This window comes from Leuciscus leuciscus, assembly GCF_965113295.1.
Source record: "Leuciscus leuciscus genome assembly, chromosome: 18".
NCBI lineage: Eukaryota > Metazoa > Chordata > Actinopteri > Cypriniformes > Leuciscidae > Leuciscus > Leuciscus leuciscus.
Genome location: NC_138742.1, coordinates 17,776,051 through 17,792,921, shown reverse-complemented (window position 1 = coordinate 17,792,921; position 16,871 = coordinate 17,776,051). Strand labels below are relative to the sequence as shown.

The 16,871-nt window shown below is 36.9% G+C and overlaps 2 protein-coding genes across 13 annotated transcripts in view; both read left to right on the top strand.

Moving 5' to 3' along the window:
- The window catches only part of arhgef10lb (Rho guanine nucleotide exchange factor (GEF) 10-like b), a 47,329-nt gene extending 44,152 nt beyond the window's left edge, over positions 1-3,177 (top strand). For all 10 annotated transcript variants that reach the window (XM_082145468.1, XM_082145476.1, XM_082145475.1 and 7 more), the window contains 3 exons: positions 910-1,081; positions 1,337-1,459; positions 2,486-3,177. In XM_082145468.1, the coding sequence (XP_082001594.1) occupies positions 910-1,081; positions 1,337-1,459; positions 2,486-3,024 (834 nt within the window). In that variant the 3' untranslated portion in view covers positions 3,025-3,177. The remainder of the gene's footprint in view (positions 1-909; positions 1,082-1,336; positions 1,460-2,485) is intronic.
- Positions 3,178-5,722: 2,545 nt separating this feature from the next.
- On the top strand, positions 5,723-16,747 carry igsf21b (immunoglobin superfamily, member 21b). Of its 3 annotated transcripts, none has more exons than XM_082146134.1 (10): positions 5,723-6,038; positions 8,950-9,062; positions 9,969-10,090; positions 10,217-10,335; positions 11,302-11,417; positions 11,554-12,034; positions 13,273-13,373; positions 13,889-14,081; positions 15,657-15,695; positions 15,784-16,747. In XM_082146134.1, exons 1-10 carry the CDS (start codon positions 5,969-5,971, stop codon positions 15,858-15,860), a joined length of 1,431 nt encoding a protein of 476 aa, XP_082002260.1. In that variant the 5' UTR covers positions 5,723-5,968; the 3' UTR covers positions 15,861-16,747. The 3 variants fall into 3 exon arrangements, with proteins under 3 accessions (XP_082002260.1, XP_082002261.1, XP_082002262.1); XM_082146135.1 differs by having other exon boundaries at positions 5,723-8,861; XM_082146136.1 differs by lacking the exons at positions 5,723-6,038; positions 8,950-9,062 and having other exon boundaries at positions 10,055-10,090; positions 10,192-10,335.
- The last annotated feature ends 124 nt before the right edge of the window (positions 16,748-16,871 follow it).

Sequence of the window (16,871 nt, the reverse complement as noted above, 5' to 3'; positions counted from 1 at the left end):
AGTACTGGCATACACTGCAATTATATAGCTGGAAAAAAATAGCTCTGTAAGATAAACAGCAGGGCATATGATTTATGTTGTAGAAATAGAGTTTGCAATTTAATATTGTGGGTGCGAAATTATCAAACCATTATTTTGTCCGATAAATGTTTTTTTAACATTAATAATATTTATAAATATTTTTTATAAACAAAGTGAATAAATATATAAAAAATGTATTTGTACATTTAAATTGTCAATATGTAACCCCAGTAAAAATGTGACAACTTGCCCCAACCTGACATTTATAAACAGTGCGTGTATGTATATGTATACACACACACACACACACACTACTGTTTAAAAGTTTGGGGTCGGTATGATTTGTATTTGTTTGTAATGTCTCTTTTGCTCACCAAGGCTGCATTTATTTGATAAAAAAAAATGATGGTGTGTGTATATTAACATATTGATAACATATTGTATATTGCCAACTTATCCCAATAAAAATGAGACAACTTTTATCTTTTGTAAAAAAAAAAAGTATATTAGAAAATTATTAGATTCTAAATATTTCATAATATAATTGCCTCTTAGTTTTATTACTCTGACTGTAGTGCTTTTTTGCACTACTTTTTTTGCACTTAAATAATCCATTTCCTAAGCATTTTTAGTGGATCTAAGAGGATTGGTTACTAATTTAAGCTTTTACGGTTTTCCTTAACAGTAAGTCACTCTGATGTAAAATGCCCAGCCTCACATACCCAAACGGACTTTAATTGGGCAGTATATAGTCTGACTGAATTATACTGACTTTTGAGTCAAGAATGTTGGCCTAAACTTTGATGGTTTTTTCCCCTCAAAATTCCTCTTGCTCTCTCTTGTTTTTATGCATTTGCATCATTATTTTGTATCTTTTATGATTCCCAGAGTTTTGAAGTTCATCCAGACCCTATGGTTAGTGTGACCCACATGGTGCGCGCTGGAGGAGGGGTGTGGATGGCGTTTTCAGAGGGATCATCCCTACGTCTGTTTCATACAGAAACATTGGAACACCTCCAAGAGATCAACATTTCAACACCCTCTGCATATTTGAGCCCTGGCAAGTCTAAATTGTGATTATGGTGTAGGATTTAATTTCAGTAGGATGATGTTTTGGCACACAGGGGTGAAAAGGGGGACAAGTGTCAGGTGTCAAGATTCACAAAAATGTTTGAAACTGAATAGGAGTTGGTAGAGAAATTTGAAAAATACATATATTTATTTTATATATATATATAATGAAAAATGGATAAAAACTAAAAATGTAATAAAAAAATGTGACAATTATGATTATTATATATTTCTTTTTTCATAGGTCAAAAAGCTGTGTGTGTAACCAGCCTGCTCATCTGCCAGGGGCTTCTATGGGTGGGCACAGCTCAGGGCATTATTGTCACCCTGCCAGTGCCCAGACTGGAGGGCATCCCCAAAATAACAGGTGAGCAATAATACAATTTTTTTTTAAAGTATTGCATCTAAGCCTTCTTTTGGTTAACAAACCCAAAAGCCGCTTTTCCCCCATCGGGCCAAAGTGTTCTCTTTGCTTAAAGGGATACTCCACTTTTTTTGGAAATAGGCTCATTTTACAACTCCCCCAGAGTTAAACAGTTGAGTTTTACCGTTTTCGAATCCATTCAGCCGATCTCCGGGTCTGGGGGTCCCACTTTTAGCATAGCTTAGCATAATGAATTGAACCGGACAAGACCATTAGCATCTCTCTCAAAAAAATGAACAAAGAGTTTCGATATTTTTCCTATTTAAAACTTGACTCTTCTGTAGTTACATCGTGTACTAAGACCGACGGAAAATGAAAAGTTGCGATTTTCTAGGCTGATATGGCTAGGAACTATACTCTCATTCCTGCGTAATAATCAAGAAACTTTGCTGCAGTACCATGAGTGAAGCAGGCGTAATGATATGACGCAGCGCCTGATAATAGTCCCCAGCTCAGTAGCCTATTATCAGGCGGCATGCGCTGCGTAGTATCATTACGCCTGCTGCACTCATGGTACGGCAGCAAAGTTTCTTGATTATTACGCAGGAATGAGAGTATAGTTCCTAGCCATATCAGCCTACAAAATTGCAACTTTTCATTTTCCATCGTGTCTTAGTACACGATGTAACAACAGAAGAGTCAAGTTTTAAATAGGAAAAATATCGAAACTCTTTGTTCATTTTTTTGAGAGAGATGCTAATGGTCTTGTCCGGTTCAATTCATTATGCTAAGCTATGCTAAAAGTGGGACCCCCAGACCCGGAGATCGGCTGAATGGATTCGAAAACGGTAAAACTCAACTGTTTAACTCTGGGGGAGTTGTAAAATGAGCCTATTTCCAAAAAAAGTGGAGTATCCCTTTAACCATTCCAGCCGGTATGGATATGGTTTCATTTTCCACTGTGTGGCTGATAACGGACCTCTTTGGAATGTAATACAAAACTGCTAAACTGTTCCTCTTTCCCATCAGGAAAAGGGATGACCTCACTCAACGCTCACTGTGGCCCTGTTGAATTCTTGCTGGCCACCTCCAGCGTTTTACCTCAAGATTTCCTGAAGCGAGATTCTGCCACTGAGGGTGCGGATTCAAATATTGAAAATGAAGATAAGGAGGCGACAAATTCCTCTCAGGAGTCGCTCCAGCAGGCGGATGGCTCTTCTCAGGGAGAGGCTAAAGCCAAAGGAGTGCTGCTGCAGTACCACCTCCGCTCTACCTCTCAGCTCCCAGGAAAAGTCCTGACGGGCCGGCCTGAAGAATCGTCCAACTCGACCCAAGAATCTCTGGAGCACAGCCTAGAGGACGGCTCCATCTATGAGCTGAGCGATGACCCCGATGTTTGGGTCAGAGGGCCTGGGCCCTCATCTAAGGAATCAGCACGTAGGGAGAAAGTGACTTCAACCGCCGTTATATCCGGTGGAAAAGGGTTCCACCGACTTGCTAGCTCCTCTAACTCACATGACTCAAGCGAGAACACGCTCATGGTCTGGCAATTGCCCATTACAGTTTGAGGAAGTAATAAATTCTTCATCCTTTGGCTTTCATATGGTGTTTTTGCAGTGATGGAGGATTGTTGGATCATTGAAGGACAAACAGACTGTAAGCTTGTATTTGTACGGTTTATGAGGATTATTTATTCCACTTCTCCTCCAGAAGGTTTTTTTTAAGAAAATGAGGGGCAAGTTTAATCAACATTATCCCACAAATGCTGTCGATTGAGCCGGAATATTCCTGTAAAAGGATAGTTCACCCAAAATTAAACATTCTGTCATCATTTACTCACACTCAAGTTGTTCCAAACCTGTATGAATTTCTTTCTTCTGCTGAACACAAAAGAAGATATTTTGAAGAATATGGATAACCAAACAGTTGTTGCGCTCCACTGACTTCGTATGGTAAAAAAACTATGGAAGTCAATGGGGCCCATCAGCCGTTTGGTTATCCATATTCTTCTAAATATCTTCTTTTGCGTTCAAGAAAGAAATTCATACAAGTTTGGAACAAGGTGAGTAAATGAGGTTGAGTAAATGATGACAGAATTGAAATGTTTGCGTGAACTATTCCTTTAAGTTGATAAACAACCGCACTGTTAAACATTCGTCTGTCATAATAATAGCATGTGCTCAGTCGGCTATATAATGCACCACATCTAAATATGAAATAATCTCACCTGAAAATATCACTAAACGACTGATAACACCAAATGACATAATTTTATCGCACATCTGCATGCAAGGAATCAGGGTAAGTGTTATTGTTTTGTTTTTTCCATATGCAATACATAAAGTAATCCTTAGTATGTATCTGAGTGATACAAATGTATCTGTGACCCAATTCTTTCTTGTGTAAACGATAAAAGATATTTTTTATGTAGCACCACCAAAGCGGTGTGCACAGAAAAGTAAGGTTGAATATTTGTAGACAGTCTATTTAAATGTGTTTTAATGTTATTTTAGAGTAAAATGTGAAACAAAGTCTTCTGTGTAGGTACTTTTTTCCGGTGGTTCTCATTGTTCGCAGTGTCACTTTTAAAAAAATAAATAAATCATATTTACAATGACTGAAGTTTCTGCAATTTTTCCATTACAATCTCATTTAAAAGCATCGCATTTGATTTTAAACTGACTCAACATTAAATGGTTTTGAAATGGCATTGTGTGCGAAGACCTGCTGTAAATTAATACTGCAGAGTAATATTTTATGTTGAATCTCAGCATATTTTCTGCCTTTTATCTCTGCGCAGCCACTGCCGGCTCTCACAGTAAACATATCAGCAAACGCAGTATGGCGCAGCTCAGGCGGCGGTTAATACATGCACGTTGTGACACTAGTGCTACGTGAAGAGGATGCCAAATCACATCTCTGGCAGGCGCGGAGTAAAACTGACCTGTCAGGATTTAAAGGAGCTGTCGTTCTGATATAAATGTTTTGTACGCTCATTTCATCTAGTAATTTCTGTGCTATTCCTGTGATGGCATTCAAGTAAATTACAGGATGCATTTAATTCATGCTCAGATGAGATGTATCAACCTAGTCCATTACTGAATATAAAAGCTATTATGTTTGCTGAAGAGAAACTTTGGTTCACTTTGAGGATGGTATTTTTCTCTATGGTGTGGTTGGTAAGGAGTCATTTAGTTTGAGGAACTGTAAACCATGCTTACATCAAAGACTTCTAATTAGAGATGTTTGATTGCTTTGTGTCTGGTGGGAAATCAAGACACTCATTATTGCTAATTGAAGGACTTGATCAAGATAATGCCCCTCCTTTGTAAAACTTAAATAGAAGCACGATGTTCGCACCTCTGTGATTATGGAGGATGTGCCAATTTACTCATAATACAGCATTTTAGATGCTCTTAAATACATAAAAATGTATGGTAAAGAAAAATCAGTATAGGCTACAGTGTCTTAGGCAATTTTCTACCTTACAATTCATCACCATTCGTTTTTTATATAATGTTGATATATAAATCTGAACTAAACAGCGTACAATACACATAAGATAATAATATTTAAATAAAACAGAATTAGAATCCGTGCATGTGTCACACAGGAACTTATACTGAACACTGTATTTTTAATTTTTTTGACTAACAAAATTAAAGACTTATGGTAATTCATCCTTTGTTCTTCCTATTATTATTATTATTATTACTAGAATAAATACTATATTTTTTGTAGCCTATATGTACGCAATTAACAGGTTTTACTGTAGCATTTTTATTTAATTTTTTACACTAAATATTTTTACAGTGTGGGTTGTATTTCATCTTCATTCTTCTCATCAGCGCACATATAAGAAGAGATGTCCATGCTGAGAGAGATGGAAAAAAAATAACCCAGTTTCTATTGAAGAATGTCTGACCTGATCCTCTATAATCACAATACACTGAGGGGTATCTAAATGTCATTTACCCTTTTAAGTTGTGAGTGCCTAAAATTGACAATCCATTCATTTGGCTTGCTATAGCATGTTGTGCATTTAATAATCTTGGTAGCCTACATTAGTAAACCACAATATTTTCACATAAACATTTTTTTATATAATTTTAAAGAGCGTTTTAATACTAACCTTAATACGTAAATAAGATTGCATAAGTGTTTGTTCCTGGCAGTAATTTCATCAGCGATTGCTCGAGGTTGTTGAGCGCGTATGTGTAAGAGCGAATGTGAGTATGAGAGTTAATGACTGCGCGCGCTCGGGGCAGGGGCGCGCGCACGAGAGAATGAATTCATTCAAATCTGTTGCTTTGGTGAATCTCCACCCGTCGGAGCCCAGAGAGATGCTGTTCCTGCTCCTGCTCCTGCTCCTATAGAAGGACACCATGACAAATCACTGGGAGAATCGCGACGAGTTACTCAATATTTCAGCTTTGTACGGAGGATGACATTAACACAATATTAAGATGGAATAGCTATTGACACACTTGCGCCATTGAGTGATATTAAAATATGACAAAAGAGATGAGTATAATTACTTTATCTTTGCTCCTGTGTGCTGACCTACTGGATTTCGTTAGAGGTAAGTTTTACTTGAATTATGTATGAAATGAGCAGTCAGCTGTTTTGAGAAGTCATGCCGTATTGATATGGTTTGGTTTTTCTACAACTCAAAATCACACTTTGGACTCAACGCATTTATGTCCATAACTTTATACTGTAGGCTACAGTTTCAAAGGTTTAAGTTGGTAATAAATTCCAAACCAGCTAAAGCACATCTGGACTATTTACCCCCTTGTTCCACTCTATATGAATGCTATATTGATCGAGGTGTCTTTCCTCTCAGGTGCATTTGTCTAATAATTTTGATGGGTGGTTATTTTGAGGATAAAGCTTAATCTTTTGTCCTGACCCATTTTATGAGGGGTTATCTGCACTCTGAAATAATGAAAGGTCATTGATTGCAGAACAATAATGCAGGAATATCTACGGTTATTAAAAGTAAGCAAGCATATCATATTATTTAATGAATAGTTTTGCGTTTGTGGGTGATTAGAGTTTTTTATTTTTTATTTCATTCCTATGCATTCATAAGAGAGAAAGAGTGCTTATTCTGGACATGAATTAGTAATTGCAACTCCTTACTGTAACTCAATAATGCTGGCTAGCATCATGTCATGTCTCATTCCCTTGAGTCGGGCACTTAATGTCACTGGTCAGATCATATTAGAGGTACAGAGGCTTTGGGAAGTGCATCATTAGCTGTGTTTTATTTATTTATAATGATATGAAAGCAGTTTAACTTTAAGCCTCATAAATGTTTACCTTTAGATCTGATTTCTATCAAAGGCGTTGTATCATATTCATGGTGCATTTGATGATACCTAGACTTAGCTATTGTTTAATAAGGGTTGGAGTGAAAAGTTGACAGAATTGGAAGTTAAACCTACATTTAAATTATGTTGATTCTTGTTTGGTAAAGAGCATGAGTTTACAGCAAAGATGTAAATAAATGTGAATGATTGGGGGGAAACCAAATGTAAAGGTTTAAGAATATGTAATTAAAAACCCATATTGATTGAACATTAATGTGAATATGTGTGTGAGGGGGCATACATGTCTCCCTCATTGTGTATGGTTACCTAGCAATCAGTGTTTAGTGGATATTATTGATGATTTTTTTTATCAATTTCTCATCACTGAAAGGTTTAGATTGCATAATTCATTTATCATCTTCATATAGATAACACAAATGGTAAACCTGAAATCTTTAATACACTCTAACCTTTTATATGCTTTAATGCATGTTTATATAATCAAATAGATTACTGAAATCATCTCAGTGACCCAACTAATCCCTGCACATCACCATTAACATTCCCAGCCAACTTTGACATTTGACCAGAGATTGATTTTCTCTGATTTCCAAGATTATTTCAGTCTGTAAAATGTGCTTATGTGGAGTGGTAATGACATAAACCCTAAAACTGTACAAGGTCTCCACTCACTAAGCCTCCTAAAGGACACTCTGTTACGTTAGCTCAATAAATGAAGTCATGATGAAGAAACTGCCCTGAGGATCACAGGACATCCCAGACAGTGTCCTGTGCCGCATGTGGGGCGTCCTACAGAATTACTTGGTTGAAGGAGAAAAATACCATGGATTAGGGAAAGAAGAAAAACACACAGGAAAAAAAAAATAATCCATTCACTGACGTCACAGTTAAAAAAGCCAATACGGTGGAGAAGTGGGATTTTGTAGGCCAGTGAATTTGTGACAGATTATAGGCCGATTGCCTCCCACTCTGATGCCTGCCACTCTTTCAATGGAACTGCAGCACTCAGCAAGACACGGCTGCTTTCCGTGGTCGTTCAGGATACAGTGGTATTTCATGCTTTCTGTCTGATGTTTTTAAATTTTAGTAACAATTGTACACTAAGCTCCTTCTCTTTATGAAGACAGGGACACTGCTCTGGCAGCAGTGATGGATGGAAGACGTTGAAGAGATGAAATGTAGCTCTAGCTCTTGAAGCATCAAACCACACAAAGAATCCATCCTTGTGACAGCCATTATGTAATACTGTAATGCGCTGAACAATGTGTGTGTGCAAAATCTTTTCAAATCCAATCTAGACAGATGAAAACAGATGGGTGTTTGATTTATAGTGTATTTGGTTTTGCTTTGTGTGTGTGTGTGTTTTGTCTCACTTTGCTTTCGTAAGTTTTCCTTTGATTTGTTACTTTACATTTTTTGTAGATAGCATTTTGCATTGCTTAGTTTTTTGTGTTAATTTTTGTTTAATGTGGTTTCACTTTGCTTCTTTTACTTAGTTTTAATTCTTTACATTTTGTTATTTTGCTTTGCTTTGTTTTTTGTCGTGTTTAGTTTTGTTAATGTATTTGTTTTGTGAGTTGTTTTATCATAGAAGTGATTAGAGTGAAACAGAACACTCTGAAATATAGATATTGTGTTTAGATCAATTCTTCTGGATCAATGTAATTACACTGAATAATAATTAGCCTAATCGTTTGATACTAACATTGTCTGCAATACTAGCAGAGTTTGTTAAATAATAGATAATTATGGATACCTGTCAGGTATGCGCTGATGAAAGTTTTGTTATTTCTTGAAGTGAGGAGATTAAACATTAATGAAAAAGCACTGAGAAAACATGAACTTCTCACAACATTATATTGGTTTTTGAAATCATGCCTTTTGATCTGAAATATTCACAACTTGGATCAAGAGCTCATTATATGCTATAATTTTACTGTCATTGCAGCATGACCTCTCTTGGGAGAGGTTTATATTGGGTTCTTCAAAAGCACTCAGTTTTGCTAACTTATGACTTAATGGTTTCAGAAATGAGGAGAGCACTAAAATGGGGCTGGGGCTCAATGCTGGTAATTTGAATGGGATTTTAAAGGAGGGCTGTGCAATTTGAGAACGTAATAAAGCATTCAGGAATTGACACATGCTATCTTTTTCCAGGTTATTTAACAGTCACCATTGAGCCTCTCCCTCCTGTGGTTATGGGGGACACAGTGACTTTGAAGTGCAATTTCAGGACGGATGGCAACTTACGAGAGATTGTGTGGTTTCGGGTAAGTGGGGTCCGAGCTTCATCTTTGCATGATAAGCCTTTTCTTTTCAGCATCCTGAATATATGTGTGTGTTTTTTGGTGTGCTAGTTTTTTTTTTTTTTTTTTTTTTTTTTTACTCTTTTTGGTTGTTGTTCTGTTGGCAAACTGACGTTGTGAGAACAGAAGCTGTCAAAAATATGAAAATATATTCAGGATTAAGATTGAATGCCTCAGTGATTTTAGGACAAGCTGTTTTCATTTTGTCGTCACACAGAGCCATAAGTGTGGCGGGATTGATGAGCTATATGGATAAAACATTCAATCAAAATGTCAGTATGCCAACACATGTCCTTGACGTTTTAAATAAAACTCTTGCCACATCGTTTATTTAATTACTTAGAAAACCATAAATTATCAGCCTTGCTGCTTCTTTCCTCCTCTGAAAATGAGACAAAGGTTCACAATCTAATAGTGACCCCAAAAACTGTTTGGATACTTTAGCCACAATTAAAAATGTATCTTTGCATTGGATGACAAAACAGCAGCAATTTTTTCCTATTATATCTTTCAAAATTAAGACAAAAGCCATTCGATTTCCAGGGAATGCATGAACTAATAAAAATGCTACTGTAATCTTAACATCAATGGACGTCAATTTGAATGTAAATGGGGTTGTAAAATGTTAATAGATTGTGTCCATAGTTAATGATAAAACTAAACATAGTTTTATCATCTGATAAAAATCATTTTGACTGCAGTTGGTTTACAGTAATTGAGAAAATGGGTTAGAAAGACATTTTAAACTAATTTTTTCCAAATAATCAAGCATTCTTTATACACAGGGAAAATGTGTAAATGCAAAATGATTTCTCTAAACATTTACCTTGATCAATTCATGATAGAATATACTGTCATTTTTTTTCACAGGTGACTGAAGGTGGAACCTCAAAACAGAAAATTTTCACCTACGACGCCATGTACAACACCAATTTTTCACACATAGAGGACTTCCGCAGAAGAGAGGACCTTGTTTACCAGTCAACTGTCAGGTTATAGTTATACCCAGCAGAGCTCAGTTTATAGTGGATATTACTTGGCTTTCCTCTCAGCATGTACCGAGCTATTTTTGTGACTGCTGTTATGTGTTTAGACAGATTGTTCCTCAATGTTCCCAGGCTCCCTGAAGTTCAGATGGAAGATGATGGACCATATGAATGCCATGTGGGGATCTATGATAGGGCGTCTAGAGAGAAGGTGGTCTTGGCATCTGGGAGTATCACTCTACATGTCATGTGTAGGTTCAAGTTATAAACGTCGTTCACAGGTCAATTCACAGGACTTTGATGGATTGTTGATTATATAGTTTGAAAAAAGCAGAGATGTGCTTCAATATGTGGTTGCATTAACATAAATCCCATTATAACTGATATTGACTGCTTTTGCGTAAGACTTTTTAAAAGCACCCAAAAATGAACATTCTGTAATCGTTTACTCACTCTCGTGGTTATAAACCTGTTTGATTCTTTCTTCTGCAGAACATTAATTATTAAAACATTCATTGTATGAACAAAAAATTCTTCTTTAGTGTTCCAAACAAGAAAGAAAGGTTTGAAACTACAAGGGTTAGTAAAAGACTGTGAACTATCCCTTTAACCTTAATCATTGAAACAAAAGTCCAGTGAGTGCTTTTAAAGATAATCAAATGTGATAATGATAATAGGATATTCATGATTAACTAGGCTTATTTTGATTGAACATTTTTTTTTAGCTTAATTATAATGTGGCCCAAATGTGGTACCATAACCAAGATTTCAAATTCTCAGTCACACATCTCTTTTTATTTGCCTGTGCATGTGCCTTCATGCCCATGAAAATCTGGGAATTCAGCAGGGTATTAATGCAATTTCCCTCTGCGTGCACTTGTAAATTAATCAATTTCAACAGTAATTTGCTGTGACATGTAAGTGAGACACGAAGTAGAGTTCATTTAATAGCTAAGAAATGATCATAAAGATTTCACATGGCTTAAATCAAGAGATTGGGTTATTGTGATATAAATCTTGCCTACTAATGCACTTTGCCTATAAACTGAAAGCTCATTAAATGAGGATCTCCTAGCTTGCGGTCTGAAGCACATAAGAGCCCTTGAGGGAAAGATACTAATAATTACTTTGAATGCTGCACTGTCATCTCTCCTTATCTCTTTGAGTTGCTGTAGTGTGCTATCGATTTATAATGAGTTTTCAATTGTTTTTCTCAGCTCCACCAAAATCAATATCTGTTGAGGCAGCAAATCAGCCAGCTCGATTCAATCGCTACGAGGCTCAAAACTTCACGCTTGTTTGCATTGTAACTGGAGGAAAACCTGCCCCTGTGGTTAGTAGAAGAATAAAACACCAGCTCTAAATTAAAACTTAATAAGGATGGACATGTATAAAGCAGAGGTTATTCAAATGGAAATGTGTTTCATTGCCTTTTAAATGCTTTTCAATTATTTCTTCCCCAAATTCAGGTGTACTTCAAGAGGGATGGAGAACTTATTGAAGTCCATCCTTTCACATCCTCTGAGAAAGTGGAAAACAGAGGCTTGCTTGGTGCCAAGGATAACCAACCGCTTATCAGCCGAGAACTGGACGATACAAAAGTGCAGAAGTCTCTTTCTTTCCTGGGCCCTTACAGCGAACCGGTGCGTCTGGATAAAGACCGGCCCCAGCGCAGCTACACGTCTGGAGCCCCTAGCCAGGAGGAACCCAGTCCCACCACAGAAGTCATCCCAGAGACTGTGATCAGCCGAGAGTTTCCCCGCTGGGTGCTGAGCTCAAGTCCACTGTACTTTTTCAACCATACGCAGTCTGAGCTTCATGATGGTACTATGGAGGTCCAAGCTACGCTAACCTGGCACCTGAACCCACAACTGGACAATGAGGCTCTGTTCAGCTGTGAAGTCAAGCACCCGGCTCTATCCATGCCCATGAAGGCAGAGGTTACGCTCTGTGAGTGTCAGCTTATGTACATTACCAGATACAGTTACTGAGGGGTGCACAATATATCGGTACCATATTGGTTATCAGCTGGTATTAGAGTTTTTCATTTTTCCCATTTTTACATTTAGATTACCTTTGCAGTCATCTAACACTCACTTAAAGGGTTAGTTATTCAAGGGGTAGATATTCATTTTTAAATTTGCCAAAGATCCATCTAGCATTAAAGGGTTAGTTCATCCAAAAATGAAAATGATCCCAGAATTTACACCCTCAAGCCATCCTAGGTGAATATGTCTTTCTTCTTTCAGTCAAAGAAAAATATCCATAACTAAAACTTATAAACTAGAATCGCTGGCTTCCGTACACAAGTCGAGTTCCGGCCGAAGAGTGACCTCTGACCCGACGCATGACGTATTGACAAACACGGAAGCTCAGAGGATAAAGCAAAACAAAACACTGGTCATGAATTAGAAGTCTAAAATTATCATTTTTAAAGAGAAATGTCGGAGGAGCTTGAGTCTGTTGCCTATTTGTTTGCTTTTTACTTTCACCTAAGCTTACGCTACATCCTACGTCATACGTCAGAACTCGACTCTCTCGTAAAAGCACGGACGGACGTTACCGGAAGCTAGAGATTATTTTATAAAGTTATAGTTATTGATATTTTTCTTACAAAACGCATCACTTCATCACGCTTCAGAAGGCCTTTATTAACCCATGGAGCCGTACGGATTACTTTTATGATGGATGGATGCACTTTTTTGGGCTTCAAAATCGTACTATTGACTCCCATTATAAAGCTTGGAGGAACAAGGATATTTTTTTATATGACTGATTGTGTTCGGATGTTGAGGGTGAGTAATTTATGGGATAATTTTCATTTTTAGGTGAACTAACCCTTTAATCTTCAAATGTAACTCTTAGATGTAATCTTTAGCAAATTTAAAAATGAATATCCATTTTCATACTGTACAATATAATGTTGTGATGCCTACATTGACTTTAAAACTGTTTCAAAAAGGTTGATTGTAGTCTTTTATTTGTAATTTATTTGAGACAAAATAGTATAGAAGTTTTATGCTAGCCATAACGTGAAAATAATATATAGCCTATAAATGATTATTTTCATGTTATGGTTGACATTAAACTTCTGTACTATTTGTGTAGAATACAAATAGTATAGAACACCTTGACTCACTCCCTCCTATGAAATAATGACAATGCTTTAATTTCTCATTGTTTACAAGCTGCTCCAAAAGGTCCGAAACTCTCGATGGCTCCAAGCAGAGCGGAAGTGGGAGACACGGTCCGCATCAAAGTAGAGGGATTCCAAATGGGGCCCAAAGCGGTACAATCATTAAAGGAGAAATGTTTCTAGAATATGAAGTGGTGCAAATACATTACTTGCAAATAATGCAACTTAACAGTAACAGTGATTCGTGTTTTTGTATGAGTGAAATATGACTACTCTAATTTGAATGCATGGAATGTTGTTTTATATTTGGCTATAGCTAATGTTTAACAATTATAATGCCTACCAATGACTTTTGGACATGTCAAACTAATTAATTAAGTTGCTTTTGATGTTTTACAGTAGACCTTGAGAGCTTCTTTTGAAAATTGTTTAATATTCTCTTCAAGTATAAAATATATGAGCAAATGAAAAATGCCAACGGTGTTTAGTAAATATATATAAATTATTAAAAAAGAGGTCTCCCAAGATACTCTCATAAAAATTTTAGCTTTGTTTGTAATTTTTCAGACTTTAATGCAGACTTTAATTATGCTATATACTCTCAGTGTTCAATTTTTTAAATTTCTTAAGTGTTGAATGAATATTCTGACTTTCTCTTTGTGCTGCAGAATGAAGTGTTTCCAGAGCCTCTGTTCACATGGACACGTGTGGGAGGACCTCTGCTGGATGGAAGTGAAGAGAGATTTGGTAAAGTACTGGTTCTGGATAGAGTCCCAGCTGAGCTCAACGGCTCGATGTACCGCTGCACGGTCCAAAACCCTTTGGGATCTACCAACACGCACACCCGCCTCATAGTATTTGGTCAGTACCAGACGCATCACAAGCAATTCAAGTGGTCTGCAGCCAACACTCAGATGCTTCATACTGTTCAGTTTTTACCTAAGATGTGTATGCTTCACAATGCTGGATTCACATCTGACACTCAAGAGTGTTTTGTCTGTATCCAGCACTTGCATGCCTTAAAATGTCCAAACCATTCCCAAACATCCTATTTCTCACAGTGTTTTGTTTGTTCTCAATAATTAAATGCACCATACTGTTCAGTGAGATTCAATCGCTGTAAGCTGTTTATTTCCAAAAGACATCCCAGTGTTTGATCAGTAGACTCATAGTCTATGGTCAAAGTCTGTGGTAAATTGTTCATATAAATATATTATAATCTAATTATTATAATCTAATATAAATATAATAAATACATTTTTCATAACTTTAAATCTTTAAGACCGAAATGAAGAAAATGAACCATTTACTGATTTAAAGTTGTAATCAGTAATGTTTTTCCTCATTAAAAGTTTTATACATAAAGAAAATTATGGTATTTTAAAAAAATATGTTTAAAATCATGTACACTCACTGAAGAATAGGAAGTGTCCAGTCACATCAGTAGCTTAAAGTCACCATGAAATCAAAATCGACCATTCTTATTTTTTATTGGTATATCATAAATGATTTATCCGTGCATTATTATTTTATTTATTTATGCGCCATTGTAATCTTTAATCTCTTCTCTGATGGCGTTTACTTGCACGAGGGTGGGACAACATGTCACTCACGAGACCGCAGAAATAGCGAACGACAACAATCCAATCAATTCCCAATTAATTTAATCAACTCTTTTCTCATCTGAGGAGCCGTTTTCCTCGAATATACGTCACAATAGGGAAGGTAACTTTCGTTTTTTATGCCGACTTTAAAAAAGCTGTTTTATTTTACATGAAGCGGGTAGCCAGTAGCCACATGGCAGCTGCCTTGTTGAGATCACGTGACCAGCAAATACTACACAAATTGTGATATCCTAACTGTTTATTCATGGCCGAATGCAAGTAGAGCATGGGTGCATCTGAAATCGCATACTTCCCTACTATATAGAGGGCGAAAAACAGTATGTGTCTGAATTCACATTACTCTTAATTCGCAAAAAGTACCCGGATGACCTACTTCTTCCGGCGAGATTCTGAGGTGTGCATACGATTACACTTTACTATCCCATGAGGCCACGGGAGAGGATTTATGAAAGACAGTGAAGCGACGTAACTGACGCTGGTAGGATAAGGGCAACATGGCGAATGTAGTATGTCCAGATTACATTCATACTACATAGAACATACTTTTTTAGCGGTCGTGAAGTAATTACTTATTCAAAATAAGTACCTACTCAAGAGAATATGCTATTTCGGACGCAGCCCAAGTCTACATAGGCATCAGTGATAACTTACTTATGTGTGATGGTGCATCCACACCACTAGGTGTCAGTATAGGTCCATGATGACCATAATATCAGCAAGTTCAACATAACAAAAATACTAAGGTTACATATTTCTATGTTTTTGATGCATTTTATGTTTTAACTAAAGCTAAAAAAAATTGTGTTAACAGAAAATCCCAGGATCAAGAAGAAGGCTAAACATCTGAACCGTAAGGAACAAAAACATCCTACACATAAAATATCCTACAATATTCTAGACTCTAATTTCTCACAATGATTGTTTTGGATAATTTTCAGTTCCCAATTCTTCCGGAGACATGCTTGGACCCTCACTGATGATGTTGCTGTTGTCATTGACTCTTGAGTTAACATGAGCACCATGGGATGCGTTTTTCATTAGTACCCTCTATGATACTATGTCAGCTCCTCTGCCATCTCTTTCGCTGCAGCTACACTATAATCCGGGACTGAGATTGCAGCAGAGAAATATGTGCTCAGAATCAGAATGATGAGCTCAACCCACCCGGACCACCCCATCCATGTGACTACAGTTCAGCTCAGTGTGTTCCGCACCTGTTTTGTCACAATACAGTGACATATTCATGCTTTGACTTCATTTTCTACATTGTATTTGTGCACAGCTGCTTTGCAGAAAAGGATTAGAGTGAAGTGGAATGGGTCGGCCCACATACAGATAATCCTGGACATACATTACAGCTTTCATCATTCTAAACAGCTTATTGTAATGTCATTTCATTAATGTTGTTCCTTAATATACCCGAGCGAGCTGTTGAGTGCAAAATAAAATCACTCAATTGCTTTCAGAGCTGAAGCTATTGAAAGTTGAGGATCAGATCACCTACTGCTTATGACCTCTAGATGACAGTGTAGATCTAAAGACCGAACACCTTTTTATACTAGGCTACATAAAAAAAAGTCAATAAACCCCTTAGACTGGTGTTCACTGAGATGTTCCTCAAACAGTTATGTAATGCATTCTATCGAAATGTCATTGTTTCTACACAGAATACCCAATGAACAAGGTGTGTTTGCTTGTTTGCTATTGCAAAACTTGATAAAGAATAAAGTCAAAATTTGAAATCCCCTTGCTTTTTTTTTCTGCTGAAATCCACACAAACGGCAAATCATATGGCTTAAAATTGTATGTGTTCTCCCATTTTAAGTCAACAGTCCAATTCATTCTTACAAAATAGTTAATACGTTCATTATTCTAACCTATCTGAACGCTTCTGGTTATCAAGAAGCTTAGCATGTAGTCATTTTCCATCGGCTTCGAACGCGGCTCATCCAATTTAGAATTAAACGTTGGAACTATCTGAGCTCGAGTTCGATTGGCCAAACGGCGTTCCAAGTGTGTTTTGCGC